The sequence below is a fragment of the Conger conger genome, chromosome 9 (genome assembly GCF_963514075.1).
Source record: "Conger conger chromosome 9, fConCon1.1, whole genome shotgun sequence".
Lineage (NCBI taxonomy): Eukaryota > Metazoa > Chordata > Actinopteri > Anguilliformes > Congridae > Conger > Conger conger.
In genome coordinates, this window is record NC_083768.1 from 10743739 (window position 1) to 10765772 (window position 22034).

At 40.5% G+C, this 22034-nt stretch overlaps 2 protein-coding genes across 2 annotated transcripts; both read right to left on the bottom strand.

The window, feature by feature from the left end:
• Positions 1–4448: 4448 nt before the first annotated feature.
• Positions 4449–10299, bottom strand: LOC133137348 (V-set and immunoglobulin domain-containing protein 1-like). Its single transcript, XM_061255575.1, has 5 exons — positions 9858–10299; positions 6527–6829; positions 5925–6245; positions 5274–5594; positions 4449–4894 (listed from the first exon to the last, which is right to left on the bottom strand). The coding sequence occupies exons 1-5, from the start codon at positions 9877–9879 to the stop codon at positions 4560–4562; spliced, it is 1302 nt and encodes a 433-aa protein (XP_061111559.1). The 5' UTR covers positions 9880–10299; the 3' UTR covers positions 4449–4559.
• Positions 10300–10645: 346 nt separating this feature from the next.
• LOC133137347 (V-set and immunoglobulin domain-containing protein 1-like) lies at positions 10646–16230 on the bottom strand. The gene is made up of 5 exons (XM_061255574.1): positions 15361–16230; positions 13419–13721; positions 12811–13131; positions 12152–12472; positions 10646–11677 (listed from the first exon to the last, which is right to left on the bottom strand). Exons 1-5 carry the CDS (start codon positions 15515–15517, stop codon positions 11277–11279), a joined length of 1503 nt encoding a protein of 500 aa, XP_061111558.1. The 5' UTR covers positions 15518–16230; the 3' UTR covers positions 10646–11276.
• Positions 16231–22034: the final 5804 nt, after the last annotated feature.

Genomic DNA, 22034 nt, shown 5'->3' on the forward strand with positions numbered 1-22034 from the left:
GTATAGTCCCCCATCTGAAAGAGTGAGATCTGAGAGACGGAGAGACAGGTTTCCGGGGGAGACAGAGTCCAACAGCTGCACTCTGTGTTTGTAGCGATTATTGCCACTGGTAGGACCTTGTGTAAATATAACAGTGTTTTGGTTTCCTAGGTCTGCAGTCCATTTGATCCGTTTAGGTTTGATCTGCACTTCAGTACAGGCACAGGGCAGGACCACTGAGTGTCCTGTGAATCCAGTGATGTGTATGGATCCAGAATAAGAGAAAACACACCCTGCAGAGAGAGAGAGAGAGGGAGAGGGAGGGTGGGGGAGATATTTTTTATTATTTAAAATAAATAAATATGGTTTTAAGTCATATGGTTCACAAGTTACAGCATAAGGTGCAATACGCCGAAGTGCAGAAGTAATGTGGTCCATTCTAGAACAGTGATTTCTACTTCTGCATTTTAGTGTAAGGAAACAAACACATTTACTGGAAGGTTACAAATAACTCACAGAGCCCTTTGTCACCCAGTGGCACCCCGTCCTTCACACGCCATGGGCAAATATGGTCAAATTTACCTTTCACTGTGAGAGTGATGTCTCTGTAGTGTCCATCTGCAATACACCTGTATGTTCCCCCATCTGACAGAGTGAGATCTGAGAGACGGAGAGACATGTTTCCAGGGAAGTCAGAAATCGAGACCCGGTCTTTGTAGGGGTTGTGCACTTCATTAGGCGACCAAACTGTGATAACAGAAGAACTTCGTAATAAAATCCATCTGGCAGATTTCGGTATTGTTCCTCCATCAGTGCAGAAGCAAGGCAGGAGCACAGAGCCTCCTGTGTACCCAGTGACTCCTTTGGATGCAGATAGAGAACATCCTGGAATAAAGGGTGACATATTATTGCTCACTCAGACCACTAACAAGCATGAGTGCCCTGTTTGGTGATTGTTTGCTTGACTAAACTTATTTATTGAGATTTAAAGCACATGTAGCCCCACTTACCAGAGGTGCCCCAGACACCAAAAAATCATCACCATCGATTGCCTCACACACATGCATGTACTATATGTGTTTATAATTATGTTTAATCATGTTTCATATGTGAATAATGCATGGATTATCACATTATCAGTGAGCCAACCAACCAACACCAAAATTAGTGGGCATTGGCACATTGGGACCCACCTCTGTGAAAATATATCACCCAGCTAACATCACTCATCACAGACTTTATCAAAATGTAACCGATTCCTGTCTCTATTAACTGGAAGTAACACCTTTCCAATACCTCTAACAGTTTTCTGATATGGTTTGTTTGAAGACCTTTTTTTTTTTTTTTTACTGAAAAGTAGCTTTTTTACTGAAAGTGAAAGTTACTTTTTCCTTCAAAAACGTTTTGGTTTTTTAATTATTTAAAATGCATTTTAGTTGCAACAATTAGTAGCAATAATAAAAATACTCTTTCCTCATTGGATAAATACCTTCATCCCCAGCAGCATACACAATGTTCATAGCAAGAAATATCACATTTATTTTCAACTATATTCACATATCTCTGATGGACATTTACAGTAAATTACAAAAGTCATGCTCTAATCTCCATTACAAACAGATTCATGGAAGGAACTTTGTACGTTAAAGTAAAGAAACATTTCAATTTTCTTTTCAAATAAAAAAATATCACTTCAAGTCAAGTCAGACAGTCAAATTCACTTCATAATTCATCCACTGTTTACATGCAGGCTCTTGAAATGCACTCACAATCTAACAATTAATATTTACACACACGTAAGACATAGTGTTTTCTCTCTATATTGAACACTACAGTCAGTCTAACACAAGAGAATGAGAGCAGGCTTAACCATTTTGAATACTCAGAAGTCTTCTTTCTCCTTGTAATTTCATGAGAATGGCACAGAGACATTTTAAGGTTTTGAGTAACACTCTTTTGAGCCATCAATAGAGCAGAGAAAATGATCATCTCACCTGAGATCGTGTGAATCAGACTGCTGACCAGCCAGACACAGACCAGCATGGTTTCCATGGTCAGCTCTTCAACTAATGTGCAACCAGAAGGTTCTGTTGCATTGAGGCGGTTTGTGTGGTATTTGCTTCGACAGAAAACTCCAACACTATCTTCTTTTCATTCAACCATATAATGTGTGCATCATATTTCCTGCCACAGTGTGAATTAGAATTAGAACTGCTGTGTAGAGTGCACATACCAAAAAGAGGAAACTAAATTTATAAAGAGAATAAAAGCAGAAAAGGGGCGTACCCCGCACAGGAAACCAGGCTACTGCAAACACACGGTAAAATGTAGAATTAACATTTAACACATTTACCATTTAACACAAGAGTACGTATAGGGTAATGCAGGTAATGGACAGCACTCTGTCACCGCCCAATTTCTGCCAAAATGCACTTCAACCACCAAAACACTTCATACTTCAATGAACTACAAAACACAAACAACTTGGAGCATTGCTCAATACAGCTAAAGAAACTTTTGATCTGTTGGTTTGCCTCTCACAATAGATGTCATGATTGAGTGTGGTAAATTTACAGTAAACTAAATTAATGAATGTTTTACTATATTAGAAACCCAGAATAACAATTTTTACTGTGTAATGTAAAACAATATATGATAAAGAAACAAATCACAAAAGCAACAGTATTCTTCAGGGGGTTTACAGTATTTTGCCATTTGTTCTTACTGCGCAATGTACTGTAATTCAGAAAAGAAAAATACAATACAATCAATTTCTCAAAATACATTACAATCAATAACAAATATATACCAAAAATAAATATTTTCGCTATATACAGTAATTGGCACATCTATTGTCTGCCTATCAGTATCAGAAGTCTACTGTTGGCCTGGCCCATCCATCCTGTCCTGCATTTGGCCATAGATTTTCATCAGCATCACTCCAAATGTTATCTCTTGCTATACACCGAGGAAAGCATCCCTTTGCGTGCCTTATCCAGCCCTGGATGTGTTCCACTGTTATGTCCATACACCCAGCAGCCATTGCATCTAGAAGTGACATCTGTTCATGTGGGTGGTGGTCCTAAACCTTCACATATACCTTCATAAACTTCATATCGGTATCTGAGTTCCTTGACACCCTCAGAGTTCCTGTCAAAGGGGACAGAGTACAGCTGTTTCATCCTGATCTGATGTTTCTGTAGCTCTCTTGAAATTGTTGTAGCGCTTACACTGTCAATGTTTGGAAATATGTTGTTGTCTGCGATTATGTTGTTGCATATTTCTCTTAGCCTGATGCCGTTGTTGACAATGACCATCCCAACTATTGCATCCTCCTGTTGAGGCATAAATATTCTTCCCCGTACCCCTGTGTGACTGTGTGAGGTAACCACTGGGTCCTGTAGTGAGTCAAAGACAAATGCGCACTGATACATCTGCTTTTTCTGGAGACTTCTCAAATCACAGTACTACTGTAATATACACATCAATTGAACTCCTTCAGTCAGAATGCTGTAAATACTGTATAGTACCTGTTTGTTTGCCTGAAAATCCTCACTATTGAAGCCACTGTGGATCTAGGCAAGTTTGGTTGAACCCTCAAGGGACAGACCATGATTTACCACATGATCAATGACTGTGGCTCTGATTTCATCAGACACAACTGTTTTTGCTCTTCCGCGACGTCTTCTTCCTCTGCCTCTGGCTGCATCCATTTTCTTCACCAAGGCTAAAGAATGCAAATGCCAATCCAAAGATGGCCCCTTTTGCCCTTTTGTATATGTGGTAACGGGGCACAAACAACAAACACCTGGGTAGGTTGTTCACTGAAATGACAGCCAGGTGTTTCAGCAGTACATATACAGCAGTAATAGTGGAAAATCTCTTCAGTGACAATTACATCTATATTTACCCTATATACATGCACATTTCAATGCAAGTATGACCACCTTTGTATAGATGGTAACAAAGCTGCAAACAAAAAAAATGAATTAACTGAATAAATTCTCTGCTCAAATCAGAATGATCTGTCTTACGTATTTCGAGCATATAGTTTCATTTTTCTGTCAAAATGCAACATATTTCCATCCACAGTGATCAGAATTTTATTGGGTTTTGAACTGAAAGTTAACTGTTTTGAACAGAGTATCTAAATGTCTGCAACATTTGCTGTATTTGTACAGACTCTTGCTGGTAGTGAACACTGACTGAGAGAGGTATTCATGAATTTTGGAAGAAGTGGTGATTGAATGCCTTTAGCAATGGAAAATATCCACTGTTTAGTTCACATAGTCTATTGATATGGTGAATGTGTTCAGTGTTTTGAAAAAGTGGACATGGCATTGAGACAAGTGTGAAAACGATTGTAAAAAACTGTATTCAAAATGGAGTCAGATATAACAAAGCTGAATGTATTGGCCCTATTGTAGAGATTCTTGGTCACTTTTCATACATACCCCCTCCCCCCACCCCCATTTTATGGTACCATGATATTTGGGACAAATATGTCCCACCCACCTAGGTTAGCTGCAGGCAATGAGTTGATAGAAATGTTGTCATTTGAAGATTTAAACACAACCCATTTAAACTTTTAAACAAAATTCTTCAAATCTATGTATAACTGTGAGGATGATGTCTTTAAACTGTCCATCTGCTTCACACCGGTATGTTCCCTCATCTGACAGAGTGAGATCTGAGAGACGGAGAGACAGGTTTCCGGGGGAGACAGAGTCCAACAGCTGCACTCTGCCACTGGAAGGACGTGGTGGAAATATAACAGCGCTTTGCTGTTCTGTCACTGCAGTCCATTTGATCTGTTCAGGTTTGATCTGCACATCAGTACAGGCACAGGGCAGGACCACTGAGTGTCCTGTGAATCCAGTGATGGGTATGGATCCAGAATCAGAGAAAACACAGCCTGGTTTTTTGAGAGATTCTGAGAGAGAGAGAGAGAGAGAGAGAGAGAGAGAGAGAGAGAGAGAGAGAGAGAGAGAGAGAGAGAGAGAGAGAGAGAGAGAGAGAGAGAGAGAGAGAGAGAGAGAGAGAGAGATTTTTTATAATTAAAAATAAATATATATGGTTTTCAAGTTGTATGGTTCACAAGTTACAGTATGAGGTGCAATACGCAGAAGCGCAGAAGTAATGTGGCTCATTCTAGAACAGTGAATTCTACTTCTGCATTTTAGTGGAATTAAATAAATATATTTACTGGAAGGTTACAAATAACTCACAGAGCCCTTTGTCATCCAGTGGCACCCCATCCTTCACATGCCATGGGCAAATGTGGTCAAATTTACCTTTCACTGTGAGTCTGATGTCTCTGTAGAGTCCATCTGCACTACACCTGTATGTTCCCCCATCTGACAGAGTGAGATCTGAGAGACGGAGAGACAGGTTTCCGGGGGAAACAGAGTCCAACAGCTGCACTCTGTTTTTGTAGCGATCATTGCCACTGGTAGGATCTTGTGGAAATATAACAGTGTTTTGGTTTCCTAGGTCTGCAGTCCATTTGATCCGTTTAGGTTTGATCTGCACATCAGTACAGGCACAGGGCAGGACGACTGAGTGTCCTGTGGATCCAGTGATGTGTATGGGTCCAGAATCAGAGAAATCACACACTGCAGAGAGAGAGAGGGGGAGAGAGAGAGAGAGAGAGAGAGAGAGAGAGAGAGAGAGAGAGAGAGAGAGAGAGAGAGAGAGAGATTTTATTATTTAAATTAAATAAATATGGTTTTAAGTCATATGGTTCACAAGTTACAGTGTAAGGTGCAATACGCCCGAGTGCAGAAGTAATGTGGTCCATTCTAGAAGCGTGAATTCTACTTCTGCATTTTAGTGCAAGGAAACAAACACATTTACTGGAAGGTTACAAATAACTCACAGAGCCCTTGTGTCACCCAGTGGCACCCCATCCTTCACACGCCAGGTGTAAATATGGTCAAATTTACCTTTCACTGTGAGAATGATGTCTCTGTAGAGTCCATCTGCTTCACACCTGTATGTTCCCCCATCAGACAGAGTGAGATCTGAGAGACGGAGAGACAGGTTTCCAGGGGAGACAGAGTCCAACAGCTGCACTCTGCCACTGGTAGGACCTTGTGGAAATATAACAGTGTTTTGGTTTCCTAGGTCTGCAGTCCATTTGATCCGTTTAGGTTTGATCTGCACATCAGTACAGGCACAGGGCAGAACGACTGAGTGTCCTCTGGATCCAGTGATGTGTATGGGTCCAGAATCAGAGAAAACACAGCCTGGTTTTTTGAGAGATTCTGAGAGAGAGAGAGAGAGAGAGAGAGAGAGAGAGAGAGAGAGAGATTTTATTATTTAAAATAAATAAATATGGTTTTAAGTCATATGGTTCACAAGTTACAGTATAAGCTGCAATACGCCAAAGTGCAGAAGTAATGTGGCTCATTCTAGAAGAGTGAATTCTACTTCTACATTTTAGTGGAATGAAACAAACACATTTACTGATTAACTCACAGAGCCCTTGTGTCACCCAGTGGCACCCCATCCTTCACATGCTATGGGCAAATGTGGTCAAGTTTACCTTTCACTGTGAGTTTGATGTCTTTAAACTGTTCATCTGTTTCACACCTGTATGTTCCCCAATCTGACAGAGTGAGATCTGAGAGACGGAGAGACATGTTTCCAGGGGAGTCAGGAATCAACATCCGATCTTTATAGTGGTTGTGCACTCCACCACGTGACCAAAGTAAGACATCGGAACGACCTGGTTGAAAAAACCATCTGGCAGGTCTCAGTATTGTCCCTCCATCAGTGCAGTAGCAAGACAGGAGCACAGAGCCTCCTGTGTACCCAGTGACTCCTTCGGGTGCAGCTAGAGAACATCCTGGAATAAAGGGTGACATATTATTGCTCACTTAGACCACTAACAAGCATGAGTGCCCTGTTTGGTGATTGTTTGCTTGACTAAACTTATTCATTGAGATTTAAAACACAGGTAGCCCCTCTTACCAGAGATGCCCCAGATACCAAAAATCATCAATAGGAATAAAACACAATGAAGTCAAAGGTTTATTTCCATAGTGGCAGTATAGCACATTGATGACAGAACCAGGCATGCCATGCGGAGGTTGCATGTTTGATTCATAGGTGGGGCACTGCTGTTCTAGGCAGGGCAGTTTAACTGAATTGCTTCGGATGGATCCACCTGTATATGTGGAAACTGTGTAAAAATTAAATTCATGTAAAGTATGTTACTCTGGACAATAATGTCTCCAAAATTCCTGAAAATAAATGTTGTATAAACATGTTTGAAGGAAGTAGGGGAGACCGGGGATGGCTGGCACACTTTTCACTCTTTGCCGTATTTCTCTGTTATAATTTGCAATTGAATTTTCAAACCAGTAGCAAATGAAAGTTATAAATATATGTATGTCAATGTCCGAAAATGCTTTGTACAATAAGGTGACTGATGATTAAAGTCTCATTGCGCATATAGGGTTGGTCGCCACACGTTATGGGGTTGGTTGGCACAACGACAAAATGCTATAGTTACAAAGACTGAAGCAACCAATAGAAACAATTTTCAAAATGTAATTCAAATAGGAACTAGAAAGCACAAATACTTGATGGGATATTATAAATATAAGAAATATACAATATGAAATTAGCAATATTGTATCATGTAAAATAGAGTTGAAACCAAACTGTATTTTTAACCAGTTAGAAATGCAATACCTATTGGTCTACTATTCTCTCCTTTAATCTCCCTGTCTCCCTGTCTTTTTCCTCTTGTGTGTGTGTGTGTGTGTGTGTGTGTGTGGATGGATGCATTTTCCTGTGCGTGTATGTGTGTGTGTGTGTGTGTGTGTAAACCTGTGTGCATGTGGATCAGGTCTATGGACTGTGTGTGCTGGTGCCCATATGTGACTGATGGAACAGTAACTACAATATTGTGCTGAGAGCCTCACACACAGTTTTTTTTTTTTACTGAAAGGTAGCTTTTTACTGAAAGTGAAAGTTACATTTTCCTTCAAAATTTACTTTTAAAATGTTTTGGGTTTTTAATAATTTAAAATGCATTTTGGTTACAACAATTAGTAGCAATAATAACAATACTCTTTCCTTATTGGATAAATACCTTCATCCCCAGCAGCGTATACAATGTTCTTGGACTTCAAAGCATAGCAAGAAATATCACATTTATTTTCAACTATATTCACATTTCTCTGATGGACATTTACAGTAAATTACAAAGGTCATGCTCTAATCTCCATTAGAAACAGATTCAAGGAAGGAACTTTGTACGTTAAAGTAAAGAAACATTTCAATTTTCTTTTCAAAGAAAAAATATCTCTTCAAGTCAAGTCAGACAGTCAAGTTCACTTCATCATTCATCCACTGTTTACATGCAGGCTCTTGAAATGCACTCACAATCTAACAATTAATATTTACACACACATATAGGACATTGCGTTTTCTCTTTCTAGTTAACATTACAGTCAGTTTAACAAAAGAACATGAGAGCATGCTTAGCCGTTATGAATACCCAGAAGTCTTCTTTCTCCTTTTAATTTTATGAGAATGGCACAGAGACATTTTAAGGTTTTGAGTAACACTCTTTTGAGGCATCAATAGAGTAGAGAAAATGTCACTCAAAAAAATCTCACCTGAGATCGTTTGAATCAGACTGCTGACCAGCCAGACACAAACCAGCATGGTTTCCATGGTCAGCTCTCCAACAACTGTGCAACCAGAACATCCAGTTTTGGATGAGCTTTGTGCGGTTGTGGCTTCTACAGAAAAAGTTTTGTCGTTGAATGCCATTTGGTCACATTTCCTGTCCTTGTATGGATCTTAAAAGTCTTGCAAACAGTGCACATCCAAAAAGAGGACGGGTATAAGGCGGAAATGATTCAAATCTGGCATTGTCACTCAGTGCGCTGGTCAGCTTGCTGGCTTCCTCTGGTACGGTGGCAATATGTGGCTGTAAAGTAATTTAACCCCAGGAGCATACACCGTTAGCCCCCATCTTCTCTGCACCCATACGGGCGGGAAAAACTCATGCATTTTTCCCAAAACATCTGTCTTCCTGAACCCCCTGTAAATCCCCCCCTATCAGGGTGCAACATCCTTTACGGCACGGGAAGGTTTCAGGAAGCACCGCCTGTTGGGCCCAGACATTATTCTCTTGGACCCCCCTTCCTTACTCCCTCCTTCTCACATCTCCCTCATTCCTCAGTTTCCCTGAAAGTATGCATAAAGCATCGGATGTTTCATGACAAAGTCAGTTTAGATAATATTCATGTTTGGTATTATTCTGATTGTTGGTTTCATTGTGCAATGGTTTCATTTCTGCAACAGCAAACCTTGGACATCAAAACCAACCAGGAACCAAGGAGAAACTGTGTGGAGCTCTGCCCCAGTGAAAGCCATGTGCCTCACCCCCCCCCCGATCAAATCTCGCTTCCTGGGGAGGCCTTGTGGACCCATTTGAGTGGTCAACATCAAAGGCCTGATTTTGGATTTCAGGAGACCAAACCAAGCAATCGGGGAGGATGCAATCAGACTCCTGTGCACACCGTGCACGTCTCTTCTATGTACAGGGTGTCTGTAGCCAGACTCCCGTATGTAGCTTTCATTACCAGGTAATGACTGTTAAGACTCCGTAATTTGGTTTCCTTTGTAATACTTTTATGTATATTTTATTTGGAACTTGAGTGTAAATATGTATGTAACCTGCCTGGTAAAATAAATTGTTAAAACTTGATCTGTGTGGTTTCGCTTACTTGACACTCACTGTTACACAGGGAATGCTTGGTTACCCCCTCGAGTTGGTCTAGGGAGGATGTAAATTTCCTCTTAATGTATCAAGGCGTATAGCACCTGTAGACCACTGTTGGTAAATCACTCACCTCCACGTGGTAGTTCATTCATGTCGAGAACAGTCGTAGCTAATGTTGGCCTTCTTGGGTCCCTAGGCTGTAAACAGAAATACCCAAAAGTAACTATTTCTGTGAGCTCTGAAATGACTGCAGATATCTAGCCAGCTCGTGAGACGTGGACATAACGGCCGATGTGACATGCGGTGGAACCAGCAGAGGACTGTTCAGAAGAGTAAATCTCAGTACAGGATTCCTATAGCGATCAAGTCAAAATGAATTAGATATCGACCAAAGGTAGATAAGTGATCTAAATTATTATTCTAAATGGAGTCAGATATAACAAAGCTGAATGTATTGGCCCTATTTTGAAGATTCTTGGTCAGACCGGACCAGTAAAGAGCGGAAGGCAAAGTGGTACTACTGTCTTTGTATCGTGGTTTATTTATTGGCTGATCTAGACTCTCCGCATAGGGGCCACTGATATTTAAATCGACTACTATTCTTTTAGCAACACCAGAAGGACAAGCAGCCCGATACCTTCGGCCCTTGCTAAATTCCGTCGTTGGCTTAACATGGGGTTTTACACTGTTAAAGGCCAACAGGTGCTGTTCTGTAAATTAAAATGTATGATACATCTTTTCATATTAGAAATGTGTGCCTAATGTGTTTTTATCGCAGAGAAAGGTTGGCGTAAATAAAGAGGACATGATTTGTAATTGGATATATCATGCACATGTGACTTTTCCAATGCTGTGTGCATGCATCCAATTAAACTCTGGGTTTACTTTTCTCTCTGAAGCCATCAGTGGAGCCAGGTAATCCCCATGAATACATTCAACTCCAGCGTGTCCAATAGCCACAACCAGACTGGTTTCTGCTGACATGAAATATGAAGCCACCAACCACAATCTCCCATTTCTCCCGTTCCCAATAAAACACATGAAATAATGCCAGAATGTTTCCAGTTGAAGTAATACAAATTAAATAAAATAAACATAAAGATTAACTGTATAAAATAAACACAACACGTAATGGATCGAATACTCAAAGAAGCAGGGAATTACACGCATTTATAGAAATAGCATTACAAAAAAATCATACAGTATAACTAAAATACGGTATCATAATTATTACCACCCCTAATTATTTCTGTATCCACGGGCCTCCTAAACACAGGCTGAACTGCTGAGCATCATACGTGGGTTCACTAGCTGTGCTTAATCAAAAATAAAAAGCTGAATGTAAAATTACTCTATATCCCCAGACCCATGTGCGTCTGACACAATTCACAAACGCTGCATGGTTTACACAACAGTAAGGAGTGGTTTCACAAAAAAGTATCTTTTTGCGGCAAACCTATTTACTACCGATGTCCGTGTGTACCTATCCATGGTGTGTGTGTGTGTGTGTGTATGTGTGTATATTTCCATGACTATGCCATTCATTAAATTAAGTATGAAATTTAATTGCAGCATATTCTGTAGAATCTTCAGCAGGAGTTTGATTTTGGCTCTTTGTGTTTTTGTCTTTTTCTCTGTGGATGACGGTAGAATACGTCACTGAATCAGGGTCCTCCTCCTGCTCCTTGGCCCTCTTCTCGTTTGGCCCTCTAGACTCAACATGTGCACTTTCCCTGCCTCTAACTCTGCAGTAAAACACAGCCCCACACACTGTGAACAATGTGACCACAGCAACAACAGCAATGGCCACAAACAAGGTGTTGTTCTGATCTTCAGTGGCCTCCTCCTTTCCAGCGGGGATCTTCTTTTCATGTGAGGATGCTGCTTTAGTTGTAGTCTTGGTTGGTGGTTGTTTTTTAGGCACATTGGTTTTAGGCACTTTCTCAGATTCTGCAGAAACACCAAACATACGTGTTTGTTTAGTTTTTCTAACCACTGGCTATTATGGAGTCCCACAGTATTGCTGGCACTCAGGGTGTGCAAAGTTTTGGTGCCGGAATGTGGAGATCCATTGCAAACATATAAAAAGAAGGATGAAAATAGCAACCTTTGTGCAAAATTTCATGCACATTAATATCTGAAAAATGTCTCATTTAGTCTGACTGCACTAGAGCCATTTGTAGTCTTAACATTCTGTATACTCCCCTTGTCCTAAGGGCCTTCACTAAACCTCTAAAATAAAGTAGCTTAATTGAATTTCTATTTTTCAAATCTATGTTGCATGAAGAAACAACTCATCACAAACTTTGTCATAAGTTGAAAAAAGATCATTTACTGGAAGGTTACAAATAACTCACAGAGCCCTTATGTCACCCAGTGGCACCCCATCCTTCACACGCCATGGGTAAATATGGTCAAATTTACCTTTCACTGTGAGTCTGATGTCTCTGTAGAGTCCATCTGCACTACACCTGTATGTTCCCCCATCTGACAGAGTGAGATCTGAGAGACGGAGAGACAGGTTTCCAGAGGAAACAGAGTCCAACAGCTGCACTCTGTTTTTGTAGCGATCATTGGCACTGGTAGGATCTAGTGGAAATATAACAGTGTTTTGGTTTCCTCGAAATGCAGTCCATTTGATCTGTTTAGGTTTGACCTGCACATCAGTACAGGCACAGGGCAGAACCACTGAGTGTCCTGTGAATCCAGTGATGGGTATGGGTCCAGAATCAGAGAAAACACACCCTGCAGAGAGAGAGAGAGAGAGAGAGAGAGAGAGAGAGAGAGAGAGAGAGAGAGAGAGAGAGAGAGAGAGAGAGAGAGAGAGAGAGAGAGATTTTTTATAATTTAAAATAAATATATATGGTTTTCAAGTTGTATGGTTCACAAGTTACAGTATGAGGTGCAATACGCAGAAGCGCAGAAGTAATGTGGCTCATTCTAGAACAGTGAATTCTACTTCTGCATTTTAGTGGAATTAAATAAATATATTTACTGGAAGGTTACAAATAACTCACAGAGCCCTTTGTCATCCAGTGGCACCCCATCCTTCACATGCCATGGGCAAATGTGGTCAAATTTACCTTTCACTGTGAGTCTGATGTCTCTGTAGAGTCCATCTGCACTACACCTGTATGTTCCCCCATCTGACAGAGTGAGATCTGAGAGACGGAGAGACAGGTTTCCAGGGGAGACAGAGTCCAACAGCTGCACTCTGTGTTTGTTGCGATCATTGCCACTGGTAGGATCTTGTGGAAATATAACAGTGTTTTGGTTTCCTAGAAATGCAGTCCATTTGATCTGTTCAGGTTTCTTCTGCACATCAGTACAGGCACAGGGCAGAACCACTGAGTGTCCTGTGAATCCAGTGATGGGTATGGATCCAGAATCAGAGAAAACACACCCTGCAGAGAGAGAGAGAGAGAGAGAGAGAGAGAGAGAGATTTTTTATTATTTAAAATAAATAAATATGGTTTTCAAGTTATATGGTTCACAAGTTACAGTATAAGGTGCAATACGCAGAAGTGCGGAAGTAATGTGGCTCATTCTAGAACAGTGAATTCTACTTCTGCATTTTAGTGGAATTCAATAAATATATTTACTGGAAGGTTACAAATAACTCACAGAGCCCTTGTGTCACCCAGTGGCACCCCGTCCTTCACACGTCATGGGTAAATGTGGTCAAATTTACCTTTCACTGTGAGTCTGATGTCTCTGTAGTGTCCATCTCTACGACACCTGTATGTTCCCCCATCTGACAGAGTGAGATCTGAGAGATGGAGAGACATGTTTCCAGGGAAGTCAGAAATTGAGACCCGGTCTTTGTAGAGGTTGTGCACTTCATTAGGCGACCAAACTGTGATAACAGAAGAACTTGGAAAAAAAAGCCATCTGGGAGATCCCCGTATTGTCCCTCCATCAGGGCAGAAGCAGGGCAGGAGCACAGAGCCTCCTGTGTGCCCAGTGACTCCTTCGGGTGCAGATAGAGAACATCCTGGAATAAAGGGTGACATGTTATTGCTCACTCAGACCACAAACAAGCATGAGTGCCCTTTTTGGTGATTGTTTGCTTGACTAAACTTATTTATTGAGATTTAAAACACATGTAGCCCCTCTTACCAGAGATGCCCCAGATACCAAAAATCATCAATAGGAATAAAACACCATGAAGTCAAAGGCTTATTTCCATAGTGGCAGTATAGCACATTGATGACAGAACCAGGCATGCCATGCGGAGGTTGCATGTTTGATTCATAGGAAGGGCACTGCTGTTCTAGGCAGGGCAGTTTAACTGAATTGCTTCGGATGGATCCACCTGTATATGTGGAAACTGTCTAAAAATTAAATTCATGTAAGGTATGTTACTCTGGACAATAATGTCTCCAAAATTCCTTAAAATAAATGTTTCATAAACATGTTTGAAGGAAGTAGGGGAGACCGGGGATGGCTGGCACACTTTTCACTCTTTGCCGTTTTCTCTGTTATAATTTGCAATTGAATTTTCAAACCAGTAGCAAATGAAAGTTATGAATATATGTATGTCAATGTCTGCAAATGTTTTGTAAAATAAGGTGACTGATGGTTAAAGTCTCATTGCGCATATAGGCTTGGACGTCACACGTTACGGGGTTGGTTGGCACAACAATAAAATGCTATAGTTACAAAGACTGAAGCAACCAATAGAAACAATTTTCAAAATGTAATTCAAATAGGAACTAGAAAGCACAAATACTTGATGGGATATTATAAATATAAGAAATATACAATATGAAATTAGCAATATTGTATCATGTAAAATAGAGTTGAAACCAAACAGTATTTTTAACCAGTTAGAAATGCGATACCTATTGGTGTGCATGTGGATCAGGTCTATGGACTGTGTGGGTCGGTGCCCATATGTGACTGATGGAACAGTAACTACAATATTGTGCTCAGAGCCTCACACACATTTTTTTTTTTTTACTGAAAGGTAGCTTTTTACTGAAAGTGAAAGTTACATTTTCCTTCAAAATTTACTTTTAAAATGTTTTGGGTTTTTAATTATTTAAAATGCATTTTGGTTGCAACAATTAGTAGCAATAATAACAATACTCTTTCCTTATTGGATAAATACCTTCATCCCCAGCAGCGTACACAATGTTCTTGGACTTCAAAGCATAGCAAGAAATATCACATTTATTTTCAACTATATTCACATTTCTCTGATGGACATTTACAGTAAATTACAAAGGTCATGCTCTAATCTCCATTAGAAACAGATTCATGGAAGGAACTTTGTACATTAAAGTAAAGAAACATTTCAATTTTCTTTTCAAAGAAAAAATATCACTTCAAGTCAAGTCAGACAGTCAAGTTGACTTCATCATTCATCCACGGTTTACACGCAGGCTCATGAAATGCACTCACAATCTAACAATTAATATTTACACACACACGTAGGACATAGTGTTTTCTCTCTATATTGAACATTACAGTCAGTGTAACACAAGAGAATGAGAGCGGGCTTAGCCATTTTGAATACCCAGAAGTCTTCTTTCTCCTTTTAATTTCATGAGAATGGCACAGAGACATTTTAAGGTTTTGAGTAACACTCTTTTGAGCCATTAGTAGAGCAGAGAAAATGATCATCTCACCTGAGATCGTGTGAATCAGACTGCTGACCAGCCAGACACAGACCAGCATGGTTTCCATGGTCAGCTCTCCAACAAATGTGCAACCAGAACATCCAGTTTTGGGTGAGCTTTGTGCGGTTGTGGCTTCTACAGAAAACGTTTTGTCATTGAATGCCATTTGGTCACATTTCCTGTCCTTGTGTGGATCTTAAAATTCTTGCAAACAGTGCACATCAAAAAAGAGGAAATGAAATTTTTTTTTTTTATCATTTAACAGGAGTTCACTCTTAAAGGCCAACAGGTTCTGGTCTGAAAATTAAAATGTATGATACATCATTTCATATTAGAAATGTGTACCTAATGTGTTTTTATTGCAGAGAAAGGTTGGTGTAAATAAAGAGGACATGATTTGTAATTGGATATATCATGCACATGTGACTTTTCCAATGCTGTGTGCATGCATCCAATTAAACTCTGGGTTTACTTTTCTCTCTGAAGCCATCAGTGGAGCCAGGTAATCCCCATGGATGAATTCTACTACAGCATGTCCAATAGCCACAACCACACTGGTTTCTGCTGACATGTTATGGGACGCCACCAACCACAATCTCCCATTTCTCCCGTTCCCAATAAAACACATTAAATAATGTCAGAATGAGCAGTGTCCATGAGGCATTGAGCCTTTGTTTCCAGTTGAAGTGATAGAAATTCAATTTAATAAACATAAAGATCAGCTGCGTAAAATAAACACAACAGGTAACAGATCGTGAACTCAAAGAATCAGGGAATTACATACATTTATAGAAATAGCATTACAAAAAAATCATACAGTATAACTAAAATACATCATCATAATTATTCACACCCCTAATTATTACTGTATACACAGGCCCCTTACTGTATACACTGGCCACCTTACTGTATACACAGGCCACCTTACTGTATATACGGGCCACCTTACTGTAAACACAGGCCCCTTACTGTATACATAGGCCCCCTTACTGTATACACTGGCCACCTTACTGTATACACGGGCCATCTCTTTTTTTTTTTAAGATATTTTTTAGGCCTTTTTCAGCTTCAGCTTCAGTGTTGTATAGAGAGACAGGGAGAATGGGAGCGAGAGAGAGAGGGAAAGACATGCGACAAATGTCAGACGGTCGGATTCGAGCCACCGACGTCGCGGCTCATAATGAGCATGGCTGCTGTACCACCCCCCCAGTGATGGAACGAACTGCCCACTACGTCAGGACAGCAGAGTCACCGCCCAAATTTTTCCAAAAACTGGTGACACACCTGCTTAAACATTGGCTCACCTATAATGCTGAACTCGTGGGTTCAATAGCTGTGCTTAATCAAAAATAAAAAGCTGAATGTAAAATGACTCTATATCCCAAGACCCATGTGTGTCTAACACAATTCACGAATGCAGCATGGTTTACACAACAGTAAGGAGTGGTTTCACATAAAAGTATCTTTTTGCGGCAAACCTATTTACTACCGATGTCCGTGTGTACCTATCCATGGTGTGTGTGTGTGTGTGTGTATGTGTGTGTATTTCCATGACTATGCCATTCATTAAATTAATTATGAAATTTAATAGCAGCATATTCTGTAGAATCTTCAGCAGGAGTTTGATTTTGGCTCTTTGTGTTTTTGTCTTTTTCTCTGTGGATGACGGTAGAATACGTCACTGAATCAGGGTCCTCCTCCTGCTCCTTGGCCCTGTTCTCGTTTGGCCCTCTAGACTCAACACGTGCACTTCTCCTGCCTCTAACTCTGCAGTAAAATACAGCCCAACACACTGTGAACAATGTGACCACCGCAGCAACAGCAATGGCCACAAACAAGGTGTTGATTTTCGGATCTTCAGTGGCCTCCTCCTTTCCAGTGGGTGTCTTATTTTCATGTGAGGATGCTGGTTTAGTTGTAGTTGTAGTCTTGGTTGGTGGTTGGTTTTTAGTCACAGTGGTTTTAGGCACAGATTCTGCAGAAACATCAAACATATGTGTTTGTTTAGTCTGGCTATTATGGAGTCCCACAGTATTGCTGGCACTCATTCAGGGTGTGCAAAGTTTTGGTGCCGGACTGTGGAGATCCATTGCAAACATATAAAAAGAAGGATGAAAATAGCAACCTTTGTGCAAAATTTCATGCACATTAATATCTGAAAAATGTCTCATTTAGTCTGACTGCACTAGAGCCATTTGTATTCTTAACATTCTGTATACTCCCCTTGTCCGAAGGGCCTTCACTAAACCCCTAAAATAAAGCAGCTTAATTGAATTTCTATTTTTCAAATCTATGTTGCATGAGGAAACAACTCATCACAAACTTTGTCATGAAATTTTAAGTTGAAAAAAGATAATTTACTGGAAGGTTACAAATAACTCACAGAGCCCTTGTGTCACCCAGTGGCACCCCATCCTTCACATGCCATGGGCAAATATGGTCAAATTTACCTTTCACTGTGAGTCTGATGTCTCTGTAGTGTCCATCTGCACTACACCTGTATGTTCCCCCATCTGACAGAGTGAGATCTGAGAGACGGAGAGACAGGTTTCCAGGGGAGACAGAGTCCAACAGCTGCACTCTGCCACTGGTAGGACCTTGTGGAAATATAACAGTGTTTTGGTTTCCTAGGTCTGCAGTCCATTTGATCTGTTTAGGTTTGATCTGCACATCAGTACAGGCACAGGGCAGAACGACTGAGTGTCCTCTGGATCCAGTGATGTGTATGGGTCCAGAATCAGAGAAAACACAGCCTGGTTTTTTGAGAGATTCTGATAGAGAGAGAGAGAGAGAGAGAGAGAGAGAGAGAGAGAGAGCGAGAGAGAGAGAGAGATTTTATTATTTAAAATAAATAAATAGGGTTTTAAGTCATATGGTTCACAAGTTACAGTATAAGGTGCAATACGCCAAAGTGCAGAAGTAATGTGGCTCATTCTAGAAGAGTGAATTCTACTTCTACATTTTAGTGGAATGAAACAAACACATTTACTGACTAACTCACAGAGCCCTTGTATCACCCAGTGGCACCCCATCCTTCACATGCTATGGGCAAATGTGGTCAAGTTTACCTTTCACTGTGAGTTTGATGTCTTTAAACTGTTCATCTGTTTCACACCTGTATGTTCCCCAATCTGACAGAGTGAGATCTGAGAGACGGAGAGACATGTTTCCAGGGGAGTCAGGAATCAACATCCGATCTTTATAGTGGTTGTGCACTCCACCACGTGACCAAAGTAAGACATCGGAACGACCTGGTTGAAAAAACCATCTGGCAGGTCTCAGTATTGTCCCTCCATCAGTGCAGTAGCAAGACAGGAGCACAGAGCCTCCTGTGTACCCAGTGACTCCTTCGGGTGCAGCTAGAGAACATCCTGGAATAAAGGGTGACATATTATTGCTCACTTAGACCACTAACAAGCATGAGTGCCCTGTTTGGTGATTGTTTGCTTGACTAAACTTATTCATTGAGATTTAAAACACATGTAGCCCCTCTTACCAGAGATGCCCCAGATACCAAAAATCATCAATAGGAATAAAACACAATGAAGGTTTATTTCCATAGTGGCACATTGATGACAGAACCAGGCATGCCATGCGGAGGTTGCATGTTTGATTCATAGGTGGGGCACTGCAGTTCTAGGCAGGGCAGTTTAACTGAATTGCTTCGGATGGATCCACCTGTATATGTGGAAACTGTGTAAAAATTAAATTCATGTAAGGTATGTTACTCTGGACAATAATGTCTCCAAAATTCCTTAAAATAAATGTTGTATAAACATGTTTGAAGGAAGTAGGGGAGACCGGGGATGGCTGGCACACTTTTCACTCTTTGCCGTATTTCTCTGTTATAATTTGCAATTGAATTTTCAAACCAGTAGCAAATGAAAGTTATAAATATATGTATGTCAATGTCCGCAAATGTTTTGTAAAATAAGGTGACTGATGATTCAAGTCTCATTGCGAAACAATTTTCAAAATGTAATTCAAATAGGAACTAGAAAGCACAAATACTTGATGGGATATTATAAATATAAGAAATATACAATATGAAATTAGCAATATTGTATCATGTAAAATAGAGTTGAAACCAAACAGTATTTTTAACCAGTTAGAAATGCGATACCTATTGGTGTGCATGTGGATCAGGTCTATGGACTGTGTGGGTCGGTGCCCATATGTGACTGATGGAACAGTAACTACAATATTGTGCTCAGAGCCTCACACACATTTTTTTTTTTTTTACTGAAAGGTAGCTTTTTACTGAAAGTGAAAGTTACATTTTCCTTCAAAATTTACTTTTAAAATGTTTTGGGTTTTTAATAATTTAAAATGCATTTTGGTTACAACAATTAGTAGCAATAATAACAATACTCTTTCCTTATTGGATAAATACCTTCATCCCCAGCAGCGTATACAATGTTCTTGGACTTCAAAGCATAGCAAGAAATATCACATTTATTTTCAACTATATTCACATTTCTCTGATGGACATTTACAGTAAATTACAAAGGTCATGCTCTAATCTCCATTAGAAACAGATTCAAGGAAGGAACTTTGTACGTTAAAGTAAAGAAACATTTCAATTTTCTTTTCAAAGAAAAAATATCTCTTCAAGTCAAGTCAGACAGTCAAGTTCACTTCATCATTCATCCACTGTTTACATGCAGGCTCTTGAAATGCACTCACAATCTAACAATTAATATTTACACACACATATAGGACACATATCGCGTTTTCTCTTTCTAGTTAACATTACAGTCAGTTTAACAAAAGAACATGAGAGCATGCTTAGCCGTTATGAATACCCAGAAGTCTTCTTTCTCCTTTTAATTTTATGACAATGGCACAGATACATCTTAAGGTTTTGAGTAACACTCTTTTGAGGCATCAATAGAGCAGAGAAAATGATCATCTCACCTGAGATCGTTTGAATCAGACTGCTGACCAGCCAGACACAGACCAGCATGGTTTCCATGGTCAGCTCTCCAACAACTGTGCAACCAGAACATCCAGTTTTGGGTGAGCTTTGTGCGGTTGTGGCTTCTACAGAAAAAGTTTTGTCGTTGAATGCCATTTGGTCACATTTCCTGTTCTTGTGTGCATCTTAAAAGTCTTGCAAACAGTGCACATCCAAAAAGAGGACGGGTATAAGGCGGAAATGATTCAAATCTGGCATTGTCACTCAGTGAGCTGGTCAGCTTGCTGGCTTCCTCTGGTACGGTGGCAATATGTGGCTGTAAAGTAATTTAACCCCAGGAGCATACACCGTTAGCCCCCATCTTCTCTGCACCCATACGGGCGGGAGCCTGTGGGGGAAAAACTCATGCATTTTTCCCAAAACATCTGTCTTCCTGAACCCCCTGTAAATCCCCCCCTATCAGGGTGCAACATCCTTTACGGCACGGGAAGGTTTCAGGAAGCACCGCCTGTTGGGCCCAGACATTATTCTCTTGGACCCCCCTTCCTTACTCCCTCCTTCTCACATCTCCCTCATTCCTCAGTTTCCCTGAAAGTATGCATAAAGCATCGGATGTTTCATGACAAAGTCAGTTTAGATAATATTCATGTTTGGTATTATTCTGATTGTTGGTTTCATTGTGCAATGGTTTCATTTCTGCAACAGCAAACCTTGGACATCAAAACCAACCAGGAACCAAGGAGAAACTGTGTGGAGCTCTGCCCCAGTGAAAGCCATGTGCCTCACCCCCCCCCCCCCCCCCCCCCCGATCAAATCTCGCTTCCTGGGGAGGCCTTGTGGACCCATTTGAGTGGTCAACATCAAAGGCCTGATTTTGGATTTCAGGAGACCAAACCAAGCAATCGGGGAGGATGCAATCAGACTCCTGTGTACACCGTGCACGTCTCTTCTATGTACAGGGTGTCTGTAGCCAGACTCCTGTATGTAGCTTTCATTACCAGGTAATGACTGTTAAGACTCCGTAATTTGGTTTCCTTTGTAATACTTTTATGTATATTTAATTTGGAACTTGAGTGTAAATATGTATGTAACCTGCCTGGTAAAATAAATTGTTAAAACTTGATCTGTGTGGTTTCGCTTACTTGACACTCACTGTTACACAGGGAATGCTTGGTTACCCCCTCGAGTTGGTCTAGGGAGGATGTAAATTTCCTCTTAATGTATCACAGTGTATAGCACCCGTAGACCTCTGTTGGTAAATCACTCACCTCCACGCGGTAGTTCATTCATGTCGAGAACAGCAGTAGCTAATGTTGGTCTTCTTGGGTCCCTAGGCTATAAACAGATATCCCCAAAAGTAGCTATTCCTGCGACCTCTGAAATAACTGGAGATATCTCGCCAGCTCGTGAGACGTGCACATAACGGCCGATGTGACATGCGGTGGAACCAGCAGAGGACTGTTCAGAAGAGTAAATCTCAGTACAGGATTCCTATAGCGATCAAGTCAAAATGATGAATTAGATATCGACCAAAGGTAGATGAGTAATCTAAATTATTATTCTAAATGGAGTCAGATATAACGAAGCTGAATGTATTGGCCCTATTGTGGAGATTCTTGCTCAGCCTGGACCAGTAAAGAGCGGAAGGCAGAGTGGTACTACTGTCTTTGTATTGTGGTTTATTTATTGGCTGATCTAGACTCTCCGCATAGGGGCCACTGATATTTAACCCGACTACTATTCTTTCAGCAACAGAAGGACAAGC